This window comes from Podarcis filfolensis (genome assembly GCF_964270895.1).
Source record: "Podarcis filfolensis genome assembly, chromosome: 6".
NCBI lineage: Eukaryota > Metazoa > Chordata > Lepidosauria > Squamata > Lacertidae > Podarcis > Podarcis filfolensis.
Window position 1 is genome coordinate 66099914 of NC_139609.1, and position 15752 is coordinate 66115665.

Sequence of the window (15752 nt, forward strand, 5' to 3'; positions counted from 1 at the left end):
AGGGAGCAGCCTACAGCCAGTCCCCCTCTCTATTTTTTATGATACCTATACTTTACCATATAATACCTTCCCCTTCCAGAAACCTGATGCCAATACCCTCCACCTCACCATGCTTCGTCCACCATACCCCACTGTGCTCATTATGTACTTCCCAACAGTCAAAATGCAATATTTACAACCAATCTGGCATTTCAGTGGCAACATACATCATTATCTATCCACCCAGGTTATCCAAGTGTGTAAACAGGAACAGCTCATCAAAAGTTCTTACCAAAGTTGTTTCTCCCCATGGCATTCCCCTGGGCATCTAGAATCTGAATTGGAAACACTTTGTGACTTCTGCCTCTCACTCAGTAGCAACCCATTCTCTTCAGAATATCAGAAGATGGCGCTCACACCCTTGTTGCTTTCTGTATTGCATATTCTATATTGCATTCACATTTTTACTATGTTTGCATATTATATTGTGAAATTTATTTGTGGCAGTGGGCTATCCAAGGTAAATGTTCCATTTGTGGCCCTTTTTATATTAGTATATAAAGTTCTATGCATATCACACCTATTTTCAGTAACAGATTGCTTTGAATTTTGTTCAGGACAATAAAAAGATTGGGGAAAAAGCTGAAAAGCAAATACAAAACCTAAAAGAAACAAACATCCAGTTAAGGCAAGAAAAAATGAGAATCTTTTCACTATATTATAGAATGTTTTACTATAGAATATTTTCAGTTTATATTGTAATTTCACAGTATTAGGTTCTTACTGCAATCCTAACCTTACTAACTTGGGAGTAAACCCCTTTGAATTCAGCAGGCCTTACATCTGACTAGACTCGGTTAGGATTGCTTTGTAAGATAGTTCAAGTCCTATTGAAATCGATGGATCCAGTCAATCATGACTTAAGGCCCATTGACTTTCTTAGGAACTAAGTGCAACTAGCCTTTGCCTCACTCTTTCCAAGCACAGGTCCATGACTAAAAGCTCCGTATCTGAATGTTGTTGTTGTTTTTGCCCTGGAACTTTCCCCACAAAAATCCTCTCAGTCAGAGCAAACATCAATTTGGGTTTTCCACAGATTGCCATTTGCTCCAACTGAGCTTTAAAGTGCAGGTTAAATCTGGACTCAGCCCATTGTCTTTATTCTTACATACTAATGCCTCTTTTGTCAAACTTAACTGACATAGATCAGTTTGAAATTAGTACATTATTCAGAATCAGTTCTTAGCTGTTACTAAAAGTTTTAAAAATTTCAAATCAATTTAATTTACCCTAACATTTAAAATGTGGAAATGAAATAGGTGTAAAGATTAATTATAGCTTATTAAATAATGGGCCTTGTCCAGTTGAACCCTTGTATCCATCACTGGGCACTAGATTTCTTCACCAAAAATGAATCAAATTATTATTAAAACAATTGATTCATTGTCTGAGACACTGAAAATAAGACCACTTCCCTGAAACATTGTCTTACTTTCAAAGGCTGTTCTACAAAAAAACACCCTGCTGCTAGAGGGAAAAGCCCATCTCAGTTCTTTAATGCAGTATGTAGCAAAATGAAAAGAGACATTTTCGTAGGTTGATGAGGGGTTAACTGGGTTGGGCTCTATTCTGATCACATCATTGCCTTGCTAGGTAGAAGCTTTTAATAGTTGGCTTAGGGGAAACTGAGGCTGTGTATATACTATACCTTTAAACACATCTGAAGCACATTCTTTCCTTCAAAGAATTCTCAGCATTTGTTAAGGGTTTCTGGGTATTATAATTCTGTAAGTAGTAAACTACACTACCTATAATTCTTTAAGGAAAAAAATGTGTTTGTGGTTTAAAGGTATGTTAGGTACACAGTCTAAATTTACTGGGCAAAATTCCACGCACCCTTTCTGGGGTAAAAGGGTTCCCTGTGGACTTTTACCCCACCTCCCCATGATGTTCCCTAGGATCAGATCTGCAAAGAAGGAATCAGGAAGTCTTCTGGCTCAGATTTTGATTTGAGTCAGACAAGAATTTAGAGGTTTCTAATGCTTGCTTCTCCTTTGAAAGTGAGCATTAGGGGAACCTTTGGCTCTGCAGATGTTGATGAACTACAACTTCCATCAGTCACAGCAAGCATGGGCAATGGCCAGGGATGATGGGAGTTGCAGGTCAGCAATATCTGGAGGGCCAAAATTCCCAACACCAAACATAGCCTGCGAAGTTTTTGTTTTTGTGTGTGTGGGGGGCTTAGTTCAAAGAACCAATAGGTGGGACGGGGGCAATGGAAATAACTTGCCATGCAAAAGGATGTCCATATAGGAAGGAAAGTAGAATCATAGAATAATAGAATTGTATAGTTGGAAGGAATGATGAGGGTCATGTAGTCCAATCCCCTGCAATGCAGGAATCTCAATGAAAGTGTCCATGACTCTGCTTTAAAACCAACAATGAAGAATCCATCATCTTCTATTGTCTGTTCTATTGTCAAACAGCTCTTATTGCCAGAAAGTTCTTCAAACTTTCACAGGATCATACCTCAATAACCGACTTAGAGTAAATAAAGCCACTTTTTCTGTTCTATATATTTAGTCAGCTATTTGTTAACTGTAATAACCCTTTCTGTTAATTTGTCATGTAGCAATGAATTAAAGTGCCTAAAAGAAGAGATGAAAAAGAAAAATGAAGAGGCAAAAAGCAAACTTGATGAAAGTGAAGACAATGTATGATATTGGTCCTTCTTATGTAAATATTTTAATTGTAAACTGATGAGCTAAATTTTTATTTATTTAGTATAAAGCTTACAATGTAGGAACATTAATTAATTATAACAATGTAAGAAACAAATGTTCCTTTTAATGTTACTTGGCAAGAGCAGCAGGGTTAGGATAAGCCCCTTACTATCTACATCAGGGATGGCTAACCCAAGGTTAACCTCCAGTTCATATATGTGTGTGTTACGTGTGATTGTTCTTGATCATAAATTAATGCAATTCAGGAATCTTGTTTATACCTTTTTCAATAATTGTGATTACTTTCTGTATAGATAAAGTGTTATATTGAAAGCTGGATGTGAGATTTTTTGGTACGCTTAAAGACAGTAAAAGGCAGGATTTTAAATTATGAAAATATTATCATTAAAAAAATTGTCAGATTTTACAATATAATTTCAGGTTCGAAACATTGAAAATGAAATTTCTAAAAAGGAAAAGCAACTGAAAACATTTGAAAGCAAGGTATGAAAATATAATTTACTTCATGTTTGTTCAATGCTTTATTCTACAATGTTTCAGTTTCTCAGAAACAGTATTTACATAGAAAAAAAGCATATGCATAACTGAAATGCTTGTTGCAATCATTACTGGTTTATCGTTTCATTTTTAATGATTTCATAGTTTAATGATTATTAAGATAACTTATAGATGTACATGTTTCAGAAAGTAGTTACAGGTAAGCAAATTATTTTATGCACATACTTAAATACAAATTAAAATAATCTTAGCACAACTACTCTAGGTTACAATCCTGCCTATATATGCTACGTTTACTTCAGTGGATTTATAAAGAGATAACTATTCACAACAGCAAGCTTAGCAAGCTCATGAGTAAATTCTATGCAAAAGGATTTGTTCTAACAAAATAATTACAGCTAAAATTAATATTGTAATATCTACCTGTGTTTTCTTAAAAAAATCATTTTTATTGAAGTTATCAGAACAAGGAACAAACAAACAAACAGAACATCAATAGGGTACATGTTTGTCAGATGTTTTAACAAAAGTAAAGTGATCATTAAGTACTCATTTGGTATCTTATTGTTTGAAATATATTTTATCAATTTTTAGATTAACAGTTTAAAGAAACAAATTGAAACAAAATCCAGGAATATTGAAGAATTGCAGCAAGATGTAAGTACTGTTTTAGAATTATAAAAATATAGATATAGAATTATATCATTTATAAAATGTAATTGTATACCAGGGTACCAGGAAGGATCCTCAAGCAACTTCTGGTAGCATAGAGTAGAACTGCTGTCCTTTTACAGTCATATGTGGTTGGCTACCCACAGTCTTTATGAATTTTCTCAGAATTCAATACCGCAATATTTTCTGTGTGTGTGTGTGTGTGTGTGTGTGTGCGCGCGCGTGTGTGCGAGCGCACATGCACACTGGCCATACTGTTGAATGCTCTACATTGTTGGGAAAAAATAAAGACAAAATAACTGAATATTTTTACTGGCCCAATTTGCTTATTATGTATCATAGCTTTAGTGGCAGAAAATCACAATATAATTTTAATTTCGTAAATATAAAACCTTACTTTTTAACAGAACAAGGCTTTGCGAAAGAAAGTTGCAACAGAGAGCAAGCAATCCAGTATTACAGAAGAAAAAGTAAGATGTTTGATTTCTGTGTCATTTGAATAATAGTTGCAGAGGAAAGAAATATAAAATTTGAGGAATTAAGACCTACAAGATGTTCACTTTTGTGAATGAAATAGTCAGTGGCTAGGGAAAGCCAGCCAGATGGGTGGGGTATAAATAAATAAATTATTATTATTATTATTATCCATTTCAAGTTCTAGTTTTGTTCTTCTGGAATGTCTTCGATACTTGTTTGCATAGTCAGCAGAGCACCAAGATCATTCAACAAGTTGCCCTGATATGATCTTCCACTAGAACTGGGATATGGAGCAGTTAAATTACAAGTACATGCTTGGCTCTGAAAAGTGGAGATACAGTTTGTCATCTTTAAAAGAGCAACTAGAGACATAGGAAGCTGCCTTATACTGAGTCAGACCATTGGTCCATCTAGTTTTGCATTATCTATACGAACTGAAGGTGGCTCTCCGGGATTTTAGACAGGAGTATCTCCCACTCCTACCTAAAGACAGTGGCTGCTCAGGCCCTGGGGTGGCGTGCCCAGGAGTGGGGTGAGCTGCCCATAGGGGCAGGGCACACTGTGGGGCCTCCGGAGTGTGCCTGCCTCCTCCCACTCAGCCACCAAACAGCTGAGGGGGGGAGGCAGTGGGCGGACCGTTTGGGCAGTGCGGAGCCTGCATGCACTCAAGCCACCGTGTCTCTCCCAGGAGAGACGCATGACTCAGGCGTGCTGCAGGCCCTGCAGTGAGTGCCTCCCGGCATTTTGTCACCCCCCTCAGTGGTGACACCCAGGGTGACCCACACCTACCACAAACCCCTTCCTCTGCCCTTGCCTAGAGATGCCTGGTACTGAACCTAGAGATGCTTGGGATTGAAGCTGTACTTCATATCTTCCTTGGCACTCCACCACTTTCATCGGAAAATGGCAGCAGATCTGATTCTGCATATGGGTTCACTGCTACTAATTCTCTAAAACTCTGCTGATATATGCTTTGAGTACAGAAAAAGAGCTCTGTGAATATAACATACAGTACTTCATCTAATAACAGAATAAGAGCTACTTTCCTTTTTGAAGGCTTCACTGGTTGCTGTCTCCTTACTGCTGCTTCAATTGCAGTTACTTCAAAAGTCCATTTGGGAATACTTTTCTTCTCCTTTGGATCACTGCAAGGGAAAACCCAAAAATGACAGGGATGTTCACAGTATGCTAAAACAGGCATCCCCAACCTTCACTCCTCCAGATGTTTTGGACTACAATTCCCATCATCCCTGACCACTGGTCTTGTTAGCTAGGGATCATGGGAGTTGTAGGCCAAAACATCTGGAGGGCCACAGGTTGTGGATGCCTGTGCTAAAATATATCCAGCAGATTAGAGATTGCATAGGCCAGTATTTTGACTTTTGTGATTGAGTCATACATTTTTATTTACAGGTGAATAAATTACAATTAGAGTTGGAAAATATAAAGAAATTGCATAAAGAAACAACTGACAACTATAAAAATGAAATAGAGAAGGCTAGAGAAGCAGAAGAAAAACTTTTCAAAGAGGTAAGAGTTCAAGTTTTTTTACATTTTGTAAACTTGCATAATTTACGTAAGTTAAACTCGTTTTTATTTACATGATTGGGATTTATCAATCTGCTTATCAGTTCCTAGCAGTCTCTGTTTATCATACTCTGATCTGTCTTACTCATAATGTACCCCACATGTTATGGTTCGGGATGAGGACAGGAAGCATCAAATGCAGGTTTTTCTTTCAGGTAGAGAGCTTAAAAACTTTCACACTGGGAAAACCTGATGAAAAAAGAGCTTTAAGCTCTGTGCCTTGGTCAGCCAAAGGAAAGGTTTATCCTACAATCTTGAGCTGTGGGTGCTTGATTTCTGAGATGAGAGAAATGAAACTTGGATTGATGAGGGATCTCTCCTGCCTCCCAAAGTACTGGGAGTTCCTTTCACAAGTATAAAAGATACTAAGGCTAAATCCATAGAATAAGTGCTACCCTCCTAGACTGTATTAAAGGCACAGTAGTATTATACCATGATCAGGAACTTTGTTATGACTCAGGTATTTCACTTGCCAGTGTAGCATCACTGTTCATTCAAAGTCTGCTGTTTGATCCACTAACTAGAACTAGGGTGGTTGGATTAATTACTGTCTTAGAATCTACAACTTTTTATAATAAAAGAAACATATTTTGCTTTTTTTGTTAAAATTTAGTCTTTAATTGTTACTTTAAAAAATGATTTATTTTTATCCATATTGGTTCAGATGGTCTGTTCCATTTGTGCAGCCACTGAATTTAACTCATAGGTTCCACATATAATTATTGAATATCAATATTATTTCATTAAACTATTTCATTCACATATGATATTAATAGGCAGAGAGAATGAAATTCGTAGCTGATGAAGCAGTAGCAAAGCAGAAAGAAATCGACATTCAATGTCAGCACAAAATAACTGAAATGGTAGCACTTATGGAAAAGCATAAGGTAAACACAACTTATTTTTATACATACAAGCTAGAATCAAGAGAAGGGCCATGTGGGATGGAGCTGAGGATTGCTATGTTTGCTGCATTGGTTCTCATTTTCCAACATATGAGCTATTATTTATATTATATATATTAAAAGGTACTTTTAAATAGTGAGATCTGCTGCAGCAAAAAAGTAAGTGTAGCTCCAGTTGTAGCAATTTAAACATTTTCATTTTCATGAGGTACCGTATTTTTCGCTCTATTGGACGCAGTTTTCCCCCTCCAAAAATTGAGGGGAAATGTGTGTGCGTCCTATGGAGCGAATGCAGGCTTGTGCCATAGCCGCGCACAACCCCTCCGGCAGGGAGAGGCTGAACAGGGCTATGGCTTCTTTAGCTCCACGCAGCCTCTCCCGGCAAGGAAAGGCTGCACGGGGCTAAAGGGGAAGCCAAAACAGCGAGCGGGATCCATCCTGCTCGCTGCCTTGGCTTGTGCCGTAGCCGCACGCAACCCCTCCGGCAGGGAGAGGTTGTGTGCAGCCTGTACGCTGCTCTTTGGGGCTGGGGGGGGGGAAAAAGATTTTTTTTCTTGATTTCCCCCCCTAAAAACTGGGTGCGCCCTATGGTCCGGTGTGCCTATGGTGCAAAAAATATGGTATTTAATTCCCGCCTACTTTGGTGTGTCAGTGATTTATTTATTTATAACAAAAAAAAAACACACCCAAAAACTGGGGTGTTTGAAATCTTGGTTGTGTGTATTATCTGATGGGAGTGTAGGTGTTATATTGATTTATTTATTTCATTAAATTTGTACACTGCATGATTGTAAAATACAACCTATCAAAAGGTAAAACATTAAAATAAAAAAATACAACCATACTTAAAAACATATCCTAGTTAAAATACTAAAGTAGATTAAAATTACCTTGATATATGTGCCGTTAATCTTTCAACATGTATTTATTTATTTATTTATTTCATTTCTATACCACCCTATACTTGAAGGTCTCAGGGCAGTTCACAAAAAATATCAAATGCATAAAATAAAAATAAAAACAACAACTCAATTAAAAAAACTGCAAGCGATCACTTGCTCCAGAACCTTGCCCAAGAAAGGGAGAATAGCAACTGTCCAGTAGTTTGTTAGGTTTTCTGAATCCAGGGAAGGTTTTTTTTAAGGAGTGGTTTTACCACTGCCTTCTTCAAACAGACAGGGACCACCCCCTCTCGTAAAGAGGCATTGATCACCTCCTTGGCATAGCCAGCTGTTCCCTCCCTGCTGGATTTTATCAGCCAAGAAGTACAAGGGTCTAGAGAGGAAGTGGTCACCCTGACTGATCCGAGGATCTTGTCCAACTGAAACTCATCCAACACAACAGGACTAGACTGTGCTCTGGACACTCCATGAGATTCATCTGCTATAACAGCAGAGTCAAGGTCTTGGTGGATGCAAGCAATTTTATCCTAAAAATGCTTTGCAAAACAAGTCACACTGAGCTACCATTGGTTCTATCACCTCCTTTGAGCCAGGCTGTAAAAGGCCTTATACAACCCGGAAAAGCTCTGCTGGACTACATGATGAAGATGCAATGGAGGCAGCAAAGTATTCCTTCTTTGCTGCCTTCACTGCCACTGGGTAGGCTTGATAATGAGTCCTTACCAGTGTTTGGTTGCATTCATTCAAATATTTCCTCCACTTGCGTTCACTTGTATACTTAATGTTTTGTTTTGTTTTTTTATATCTTTTTCCCATTGTGAAATTAGTGCTTATATTCATATAAATAAATATACATGTATACTAAAGTAGAGGGGGGGAATCAGACAAAATCTACACCCATCTGGAAGCACCCATTCTTTTAGGCTAGGATTATATACTCACTTACCTCAGAATAAGCCTGATTGAATTCCATTAGGATTTGTGCATAAACAGATATTATGCTGCTAATTATCAGCTGAAATGAAAACAGTTCAGGGAGAGGGATAGCAACTGGAGCTGGTCTTTCAGCAGAGCTAATAGACTGGTGCTGTTATGTGAATTAACATATGACCATCTCCTCTATGCAGCATCAATACGATAAGACAGTTGAAGAAAAAGATGCAATATTAGAATGCTATAAGACAAAAGAACAAGAGGTATCATCAACTATAGGATCTTTGGTAAGAATATCTCCTAAACTATTTCAGCCATGGTGTGGCTACAGGTTATCCATTACTGTCCCATCAGTACCTATTTCTATATTTTATTATGATTCACTGCAGTTTCTTTAATCCAATGGAGGAATTTTTGTGTGGGAACTAGAAGTCACTGTCCAATTTTGAGTCAAAATGAAACCGACAACTTTCTTAAATGTAGACAAATGTTATAACTATTTATAGTACTCCTGTACATCTATAGGAAACATGAGGGACAAACTGAAATGAAAATAAACGAGACAAGGAGTACTGATGAAGATATATATTAATGGTGAATTGAATTCAATAATGTGGCTTTTACTGTAGCTGTCAGATCACTATCTGCCATGCAGAGAGAGGCACTTTATTTTGCAATCCTTTAACAAAGAAAGGTTGAGTTAAAAATTTTTTTTAATTGTATTTAATTTAATGTATTTTTTCTGAAAAAGTTGAGCATGTGAACGAGTTTTTAAATAGAGTCTGAGCTACTAAGTTTTTATCTAATTATCATTCTCAGAAAAGTGAACTTTCCAATAAGAAAAAGGAACTCTCCTCACTTCAGGAGCAACTTAAAATAGAAATGGAAGAGAAGGTATATCTTCTGGTTTTTTAATTTTATGCACACAATTCTGTGAAAATAATCTGGGTTACTTTATGTCTCCCTTATGTCCAGGAGTTGTTTTTTACTTTTAAATAGCCCTAAAGAAGAGTGAATGACACCCAGTGGCAATATGCTTCTAAGGAATAATGATGATTTTGCCTTTTTAAGACAACCATTGTCTGACTTATAAAAAATGCTTTTTAAGCAAATGCTTGTTAAACACCTGAAGGAAAAGGGAGGGAAGGAAAATAGGAGTTGTTTTTTAATAAAAAGGCACAAAAGCTTCATTAACAGTATTGTTCAGTAAATTATTCAAACTGTTGACATAAAGCATACTGTTATGAGTTTTTTTGAGGAGTGGGGGTCTATTAGACTGCAATTCCTGGATCCAACAAGTGTTAAAATCTAAGTAAGTTTTCAAATTTCTGGAACAGCATCGTGGCAGGGGCGTAGGAAGGGGGGTGCGGTGGGTGCAGTGCACCCTGGGTGTCATCACAGAGGGGGGACGACAAAATCCCCCCTGGGTGGATTGTGCTGCTGTGCTGCAATCGGCCCTCCACCGGGAGGATTGTATCACCATGCCATGATCGGCCCCCGGGAGGATTGTGCCACTGCGCCGATCGCCCCGCCCCCTGGGTGGATCGCCCCGCCCCCATAGGTGGCTCGCCTCACCCCCAGGTGCACAGCATGTGTGCCGCTCCAAGTACTTGAGCGGCTAGCTCTGTTGCTGCCTCGTGGTGAGGTAATAGGCCATAAAGGTAACAAAGAATGTGCCTCTGTGCCAGACAGCAAATGGGTAAGTCCCCCTCCCTCAACTCACTGGTAATTAGAAAGACAGGCCAGAGTGGAGAGTTGAGTTATGTGAGATAGAAGCTGGAGGCAGCAGGTTGTTTGAATTCAAAGCTGCTGCTATGGGAGAAGCAAGACCCTCTTGGGTTGTTAATGCTGTGAACCCCTCCATTAGAGGCCCAGGTTATATATATGTGTAAATAAACCATGTATCACAAAGACACCACAGTCTCCGCTGTCCCTCATTCCAATAGAAATACAAACCCTGGGTAAGCACCTAGAACCCCTGGAATCTTGCACTCCTCAGAGATTGGAGTGATGTGCAGCAATGCATTTATGATATATATAACATGATTAGCCATGCACTGGCTAATCTGTGCTACGTAGAGACCTGCTCTGTAAAAGTGGTGGTGATGCAAGCTGAGCAAATCACATTCGGATTGAAATGGAATTCAGACTTGTCAATTTGTATTAAGCACCCAAGTGATAGTCCAAACAAATAAATCACTAGAAGCAATTTTTACCAAGTTCATGAGGATGCCTGGGGGGCAGTAGAGCTGTAAGTCTTGGCTTTGGGATCACTGGTGCTCATGATGAGAACGTGGGGGGAGGCTGAGGTGATGGGGAAACTGGCACGGTTTAGGTGCACCAGTCGAGCCAATCCAGCATTCCAGCACCCTACCTGTCAAACAGTAGCAACCTGGCTGTCAAGAAGCTAGCATTGCAGCTATCCCACCAAGTAAGCCACTTCTGGCACCGTAAAGAGAATTACCCTGGAAATCCTTACATAGAAATTGCAGAAACAAAAACTAAGTACTTAGTTCATTAGTTTCCTGCAGATTTGCAGTGATACTTTTGTGCTAGGTAGCATATACTCAGTGAGGTCAGGGCAAGATTAAAAGAAATATATTTTTGGACCTTAAAAATTATTTGATCTAGCTTGACTATGGAGTTCACATCTAGGTAATGCTTCACCAAAGATAAAGGATAATTTTAATTGGCCACAGGATTCCCCTATACTAGAGGTATCTAGCCCATGTCTTTAGTCATTTTTGGAGTATAATGTCCTTGAACCTTGACCGTTGGCCATGCTGCCTGGGACTGGTGGGAGTTGGAGTACAACAACATTTGGAGGCTAGGATGGCCGTCAGAAAGGGGCAATGGTGCAGACCTGGCCTCATGGTATTGGTAAATCACTGGGAGGGAGGGAGAGAGGGAGGGAGGGAGGAAGCGGCAAGATGGCAGGGAGTTTGGTGCTATGAAATGTACTGGTGGAGCCAGTCCACCTGTCCTGCTGGTGTGTTTGCTGAATGCCAACCTCCCCACCACCTTGCCTATTCCTCTTTCCCTCCTGATAAACTGCAACAACACTGCTGCCAGGAGGCCAGGTCATGCAGTTGCTCCCCCCCCCACTCAACCTTCGCATTGGCTGCTCCTGTCAGGAGAGCAACAGGAGGAGCCATTAGCTTAAATTCATTTTGTCTGTCTTTTGAGGAATTGGAGTATTAGACCTCAAGAACAGTTTGAAACCACCATTCTATTTTCTGCTATTCCACATGCAGTGAATCAGATTTCTGATCTTCTAAGATCATTCCCTACTAAATGGAAGATGACTCCCTATATTAAGATAGACAAATGTGTGAAATCTGAAATCCTACACTTTGGAACCTGTGTTTTGTTTTGTTTTTGCCTCATGGAATGTATAGCAGCTTTGGTGGTGGGGTAAGCACATTCTTTCCACAGTGCACCAACCTAATCCACTAATCCACTTGGGGTGTAGGGGGTCCTTCATAGCTGATTTTAACTTTTAAAAAACAACTGTGGTAGAGCTGATAGTGGTTTTCTGAGCTTCTCACTTAACTGCTCCCTTATTGTCTTGTGCTAATAAAAAAAGTATATTTAAATAGAAAACTTCAAAAGTTTTTGTTAAGTTGTACTATTTCCCTCTGTCTAGGAAAAGCTAGCAAGAGAAGCAAATAAAGGTGACATTTCTAAAAAAGAAAAAAGGCATCAGGTGACCATTACTTCTGTTTTTCAAAATTATTATGCTTTGCTACAATATAGCATTCAACTTTCATTGCATAAGCTACCTGATACATGCATTGTGAAGTAGTAAAATTTTCAAGTAATATTTGTTGTTATGTTAATTGTGTTCTTCTCATACTTACTCCATATTTTTATGCTTTCTGTAATTAATTGTAGAAAACACAAACATCCTTCATGGAAACACCTAAAACCAATAGCCTAGATTCTCCATCTCTTCATTCCAAAAAGAAAATGTCCCAAAAATTTACACCTGCTAATGTGAACAAGTTGGAATACAAAGAAAAGTCTTCTTGGACACCTGCCAGGGTTTGTTTCTTAATATATTACGTTTCAGTTTTATGTACTTGTTTGTTATCTACTTGTTTATCTATATTTGTTCAGGGTTTGATTTAAGATTCTCATTTCTAAATTTTGTATGAAAAAGTAGATTTTCTTTTTCTTTTTAAAAAATCACTATTTAGAAAGTAATATTTAGCTTAAAGTTTCTATTCTCCAAATTTCACTGCTGCCCTGCCCCATCTGGTAAGTGGCAACAGTGTCACTGTCAGGAGGGCAGTGGCATGGCATTGCCCCACTGCACTGGCTGCTTGTAGATCCAAGTCTTTGTTGTCTTGTGTTACCTTTATTTCCAGATTTCTGATTATTTTATTTTTTGTGTTGTGTATTTACCACTTTATGTACGGTAGTTAATGAGTGATGCAATATTCCTTCACTTTATTGTGATTTGATGGCTCCTCTATCCTCAGCTAACCAGTAATGTAGCTTGTCACTTTTAAATGCTGTAAGTAAGCAATATAGATCAGAAGCTCCATCCACTGACATTAACTTGTTTAGGGTGTATGTTTAATGTGTAGGTTTGTCATCTATCAAAGCTTCACTAAGCACCCAGATGGTAGAGTGCTAGCGAAAATAGCCCCCATCATTTAATACCGATAAGATAGCTGGGTTGCAGAGTTACGTACTGGGGAAGATCACTTGCCACTCTAGTTGTTGTTACTTCATAATTGCCTTCCACATATATGTCTTAAGGCAACATACACACAGAGAGAAAGAACACTCATCATTGCAACCAGCCAAGAGGTATCTGTAACCCATACACAGAAGCGGCTCACTCAGTGGTCCAGAGCTGCAATGCTACCTTGCCAGCAGCAGCACTGCCACTTACTCAGAGGGAGTACAGTGCAGGCTGGAAAGCTAGCTTTGCATTTCCATTCACTAGGCAAGTTGCTTATACTTATGCAGCGCTAGCTGAGAAAAAAGGTTGGAATCCACTTCAACCACATGCATTTATTTCACAACAAATTTTTATTTTGGGAAAGCCTAAGAAAGTTTGTAGGGACCACTCCTTTACAATCTACATATATCTTTTTGGGATTAATATTTTCCTTTCTCATTAATCTAAATGTTTTTCACCTTAACCAATCAAGACCTACAAATTTCCTTACAAATCAAGTCTTCTGTGCACAAAAAAAATGTTACATATGTAGGTGAATCTCCATATTTTGGGGCTGCATTCATGGTTTCTTATATTGGGACAGGTCTCACATGCCCAGAAATTACGGGGCATAAGGAGCTGCCTGACAGTACTATCTGTACATAGCGTAATTCTAAAGAAAAGGATCTGTGAACAAGGGCTTCTAGGTTTAAAAGAGTCTTTTTTTAAAAAAGGTTAAAGTTAGCATCATGGATTTTAAAAAAATATTTCTTTTATTCCATATAGACTTACACTGTGAAAACACCTCCAAAATCTAAATTACTAAGAGAAAGCACCAGCCTACTTTCAGAAGAAGTAACAAAGAAAAAAAGAAAAGTTCTTTTAGAACTGGATACTCAGTCAGATACCTCTGAGAACGACCTCCTGGTATTAGTTTGAAAATAAGAAATATATATGTGTGTGTGTGTAAAGAGGCATTTGAAGTGCTTTTTGTTATCACATGCCATTTCTTTTGCTTTACAACATAAAAATATGCCCCCCTCCTAGCCATATAAATGATTCCATGGATTATCTCCCCCCCCCCAAAAGTAACTGCTTTTCTCACCAGAACAGATGATTACTACTCCTTGATCAGATGCCCTTGGAACCTATGAAGTAACAACTAACCTAGCCAGATAATTTTCCCCTCAAGGTTCACATAGGTCTGAACAAAAAAAACCTTAGATAGAGGCATATATTATGTTTGGTAAATTTCTTTTGATACCCCCCCCTTGGATTGGACCCCCCCCCCACAGATGCTGGACTCCTATCATTACTGACTGTTGGTCATGCTGACTGGGTGTTATGAGAGCTGAAGTCCAACAACATCTGGAGGATTACATGTCCCTGATTTAGAGCTTTCCAAAGATCTTTCTAATTGTTATCGGAAATTCTTCCTAATTTGAAATGTCATAGAGTAATATAACTAAGCAAATTATTTCTTGGTGTGTAATGAAAGTCATGTCTATCCAGTCTTCTGTAGTTTCCATTACATACTTATATGAAACATAACACTGTTTTTAGATTGCATAATATTGTTATGTGTTCCCCAGTTCTCTGAACAGTGAGATGGTCTAGAGCTGGTCTAGAAGCAGTGCTATAGGGTTTCATTTCCTTAATGAGAGAGCTAGAGATTCTTGCAATAATTGTTTCTTTGTTTTTCTCCTATATGCATACAAGAAGCAAGCAGTCTCCTAAAAGCAGACAGCGTTGCCACTCAGCCTGTTTTAGTTCCCAGAAAACAGCTTATACAGCCCCAGCCTTGTGGCTGCACTTCAGTTCTTAGCTATTCCCAGCTAAGCCCTCTCAGTGCCCTTCTCTTTGGGTGGTCTCCAGCTAAGTTTTAATCAGAGTAGACCAAATGAAATTAGTAAACATGGCTAAGTTAGGTCTACTTATTTCAATAGGTCTACTTTGACTGAAGCTCAGTTGAATACCACATTTTGTTTCCTTCTTGGTTCTGGACCAACATACATAGTGACAACATAAAGCATAAGGAGCTGCCTTACATCAGGTTGGACCCATAATCCATCTAGCACAGTACTATTGATATGTACCTAGCATAATGCTGCACACAAAGATCTGTGAACTAGGGCCTCTAGGTTTAAAAAGTCATAGGATGTTTTTCCTTATTCTTAAACTGGATGTGTGTAATGAAATAATTTTTCCATGTTGTATATTGAAAAAGGAAAAGAAAGACTCTAGATGTTATTATGCATTTATTTAAAAAAACAATTTCTTTTCAAGAGCATCGTTTCAGAGGAAGAAATGTTTAAAAAGCTGTATAAAGATTATCCACAAACTTCTTGCCTATGTGTCATGACACCAAAAAAGGTATCTTCAC

At 38.5% G+C, this 15752-nt stretch overlaps 1 protein-coding gene across 9 annotated transcripts in view; it reads left to right on the top strand.

The window, feature by feature from the left end:
- The window catches only part of SYCP1 (synaptonemal complex protein 1), a 43586-nt gene that overhangs the window by 26948 nt on the left and 886 nt on the right, over positions 1-15752 (top strand). For all 9 annotated transcript variants that reach the window (XM_083617353.1, XM_083617354.1, XM_083617358.1 and 6 more), the window contains exons 19-31: positions 597-667; positions 2612-2693; positions 3144-3206; positions 3816-3878; positions 4301-4363; positions 5784-5900; positions 6734-6844; positions 8892-8984; positions 9517-9591; positions 12344-12403; positions 12592-12741; positions 14156-14296; positions 15656-15742. In XM_083617353.1, the coding sequence (XP_083473479.1) occupies positions 597-667; positions 2612-2693; positions 3144-3206; positions 3816-3878; positions 4301-4363; positions 5784-5900; positions 6734-6844; positions 8892-8984; positions 9517-9591; positions 12344-12403; positions 12592-12741; positions 14156-14296; positions 15656-15742 (1176 nt within the window). The remainder of the gene's footprint in view (positions 1-596; positions 668-2611; positions 2694-3143; positions 3207-3815; positions 3879-4300; positions 4364-5783; positions 5901-6733; positions 6845-8891; positions 8985-9516; positions 9592-12343; positions 12404-12591; positions 12742-14155; positions 14297-15655; positions 15743-15752) is intronic.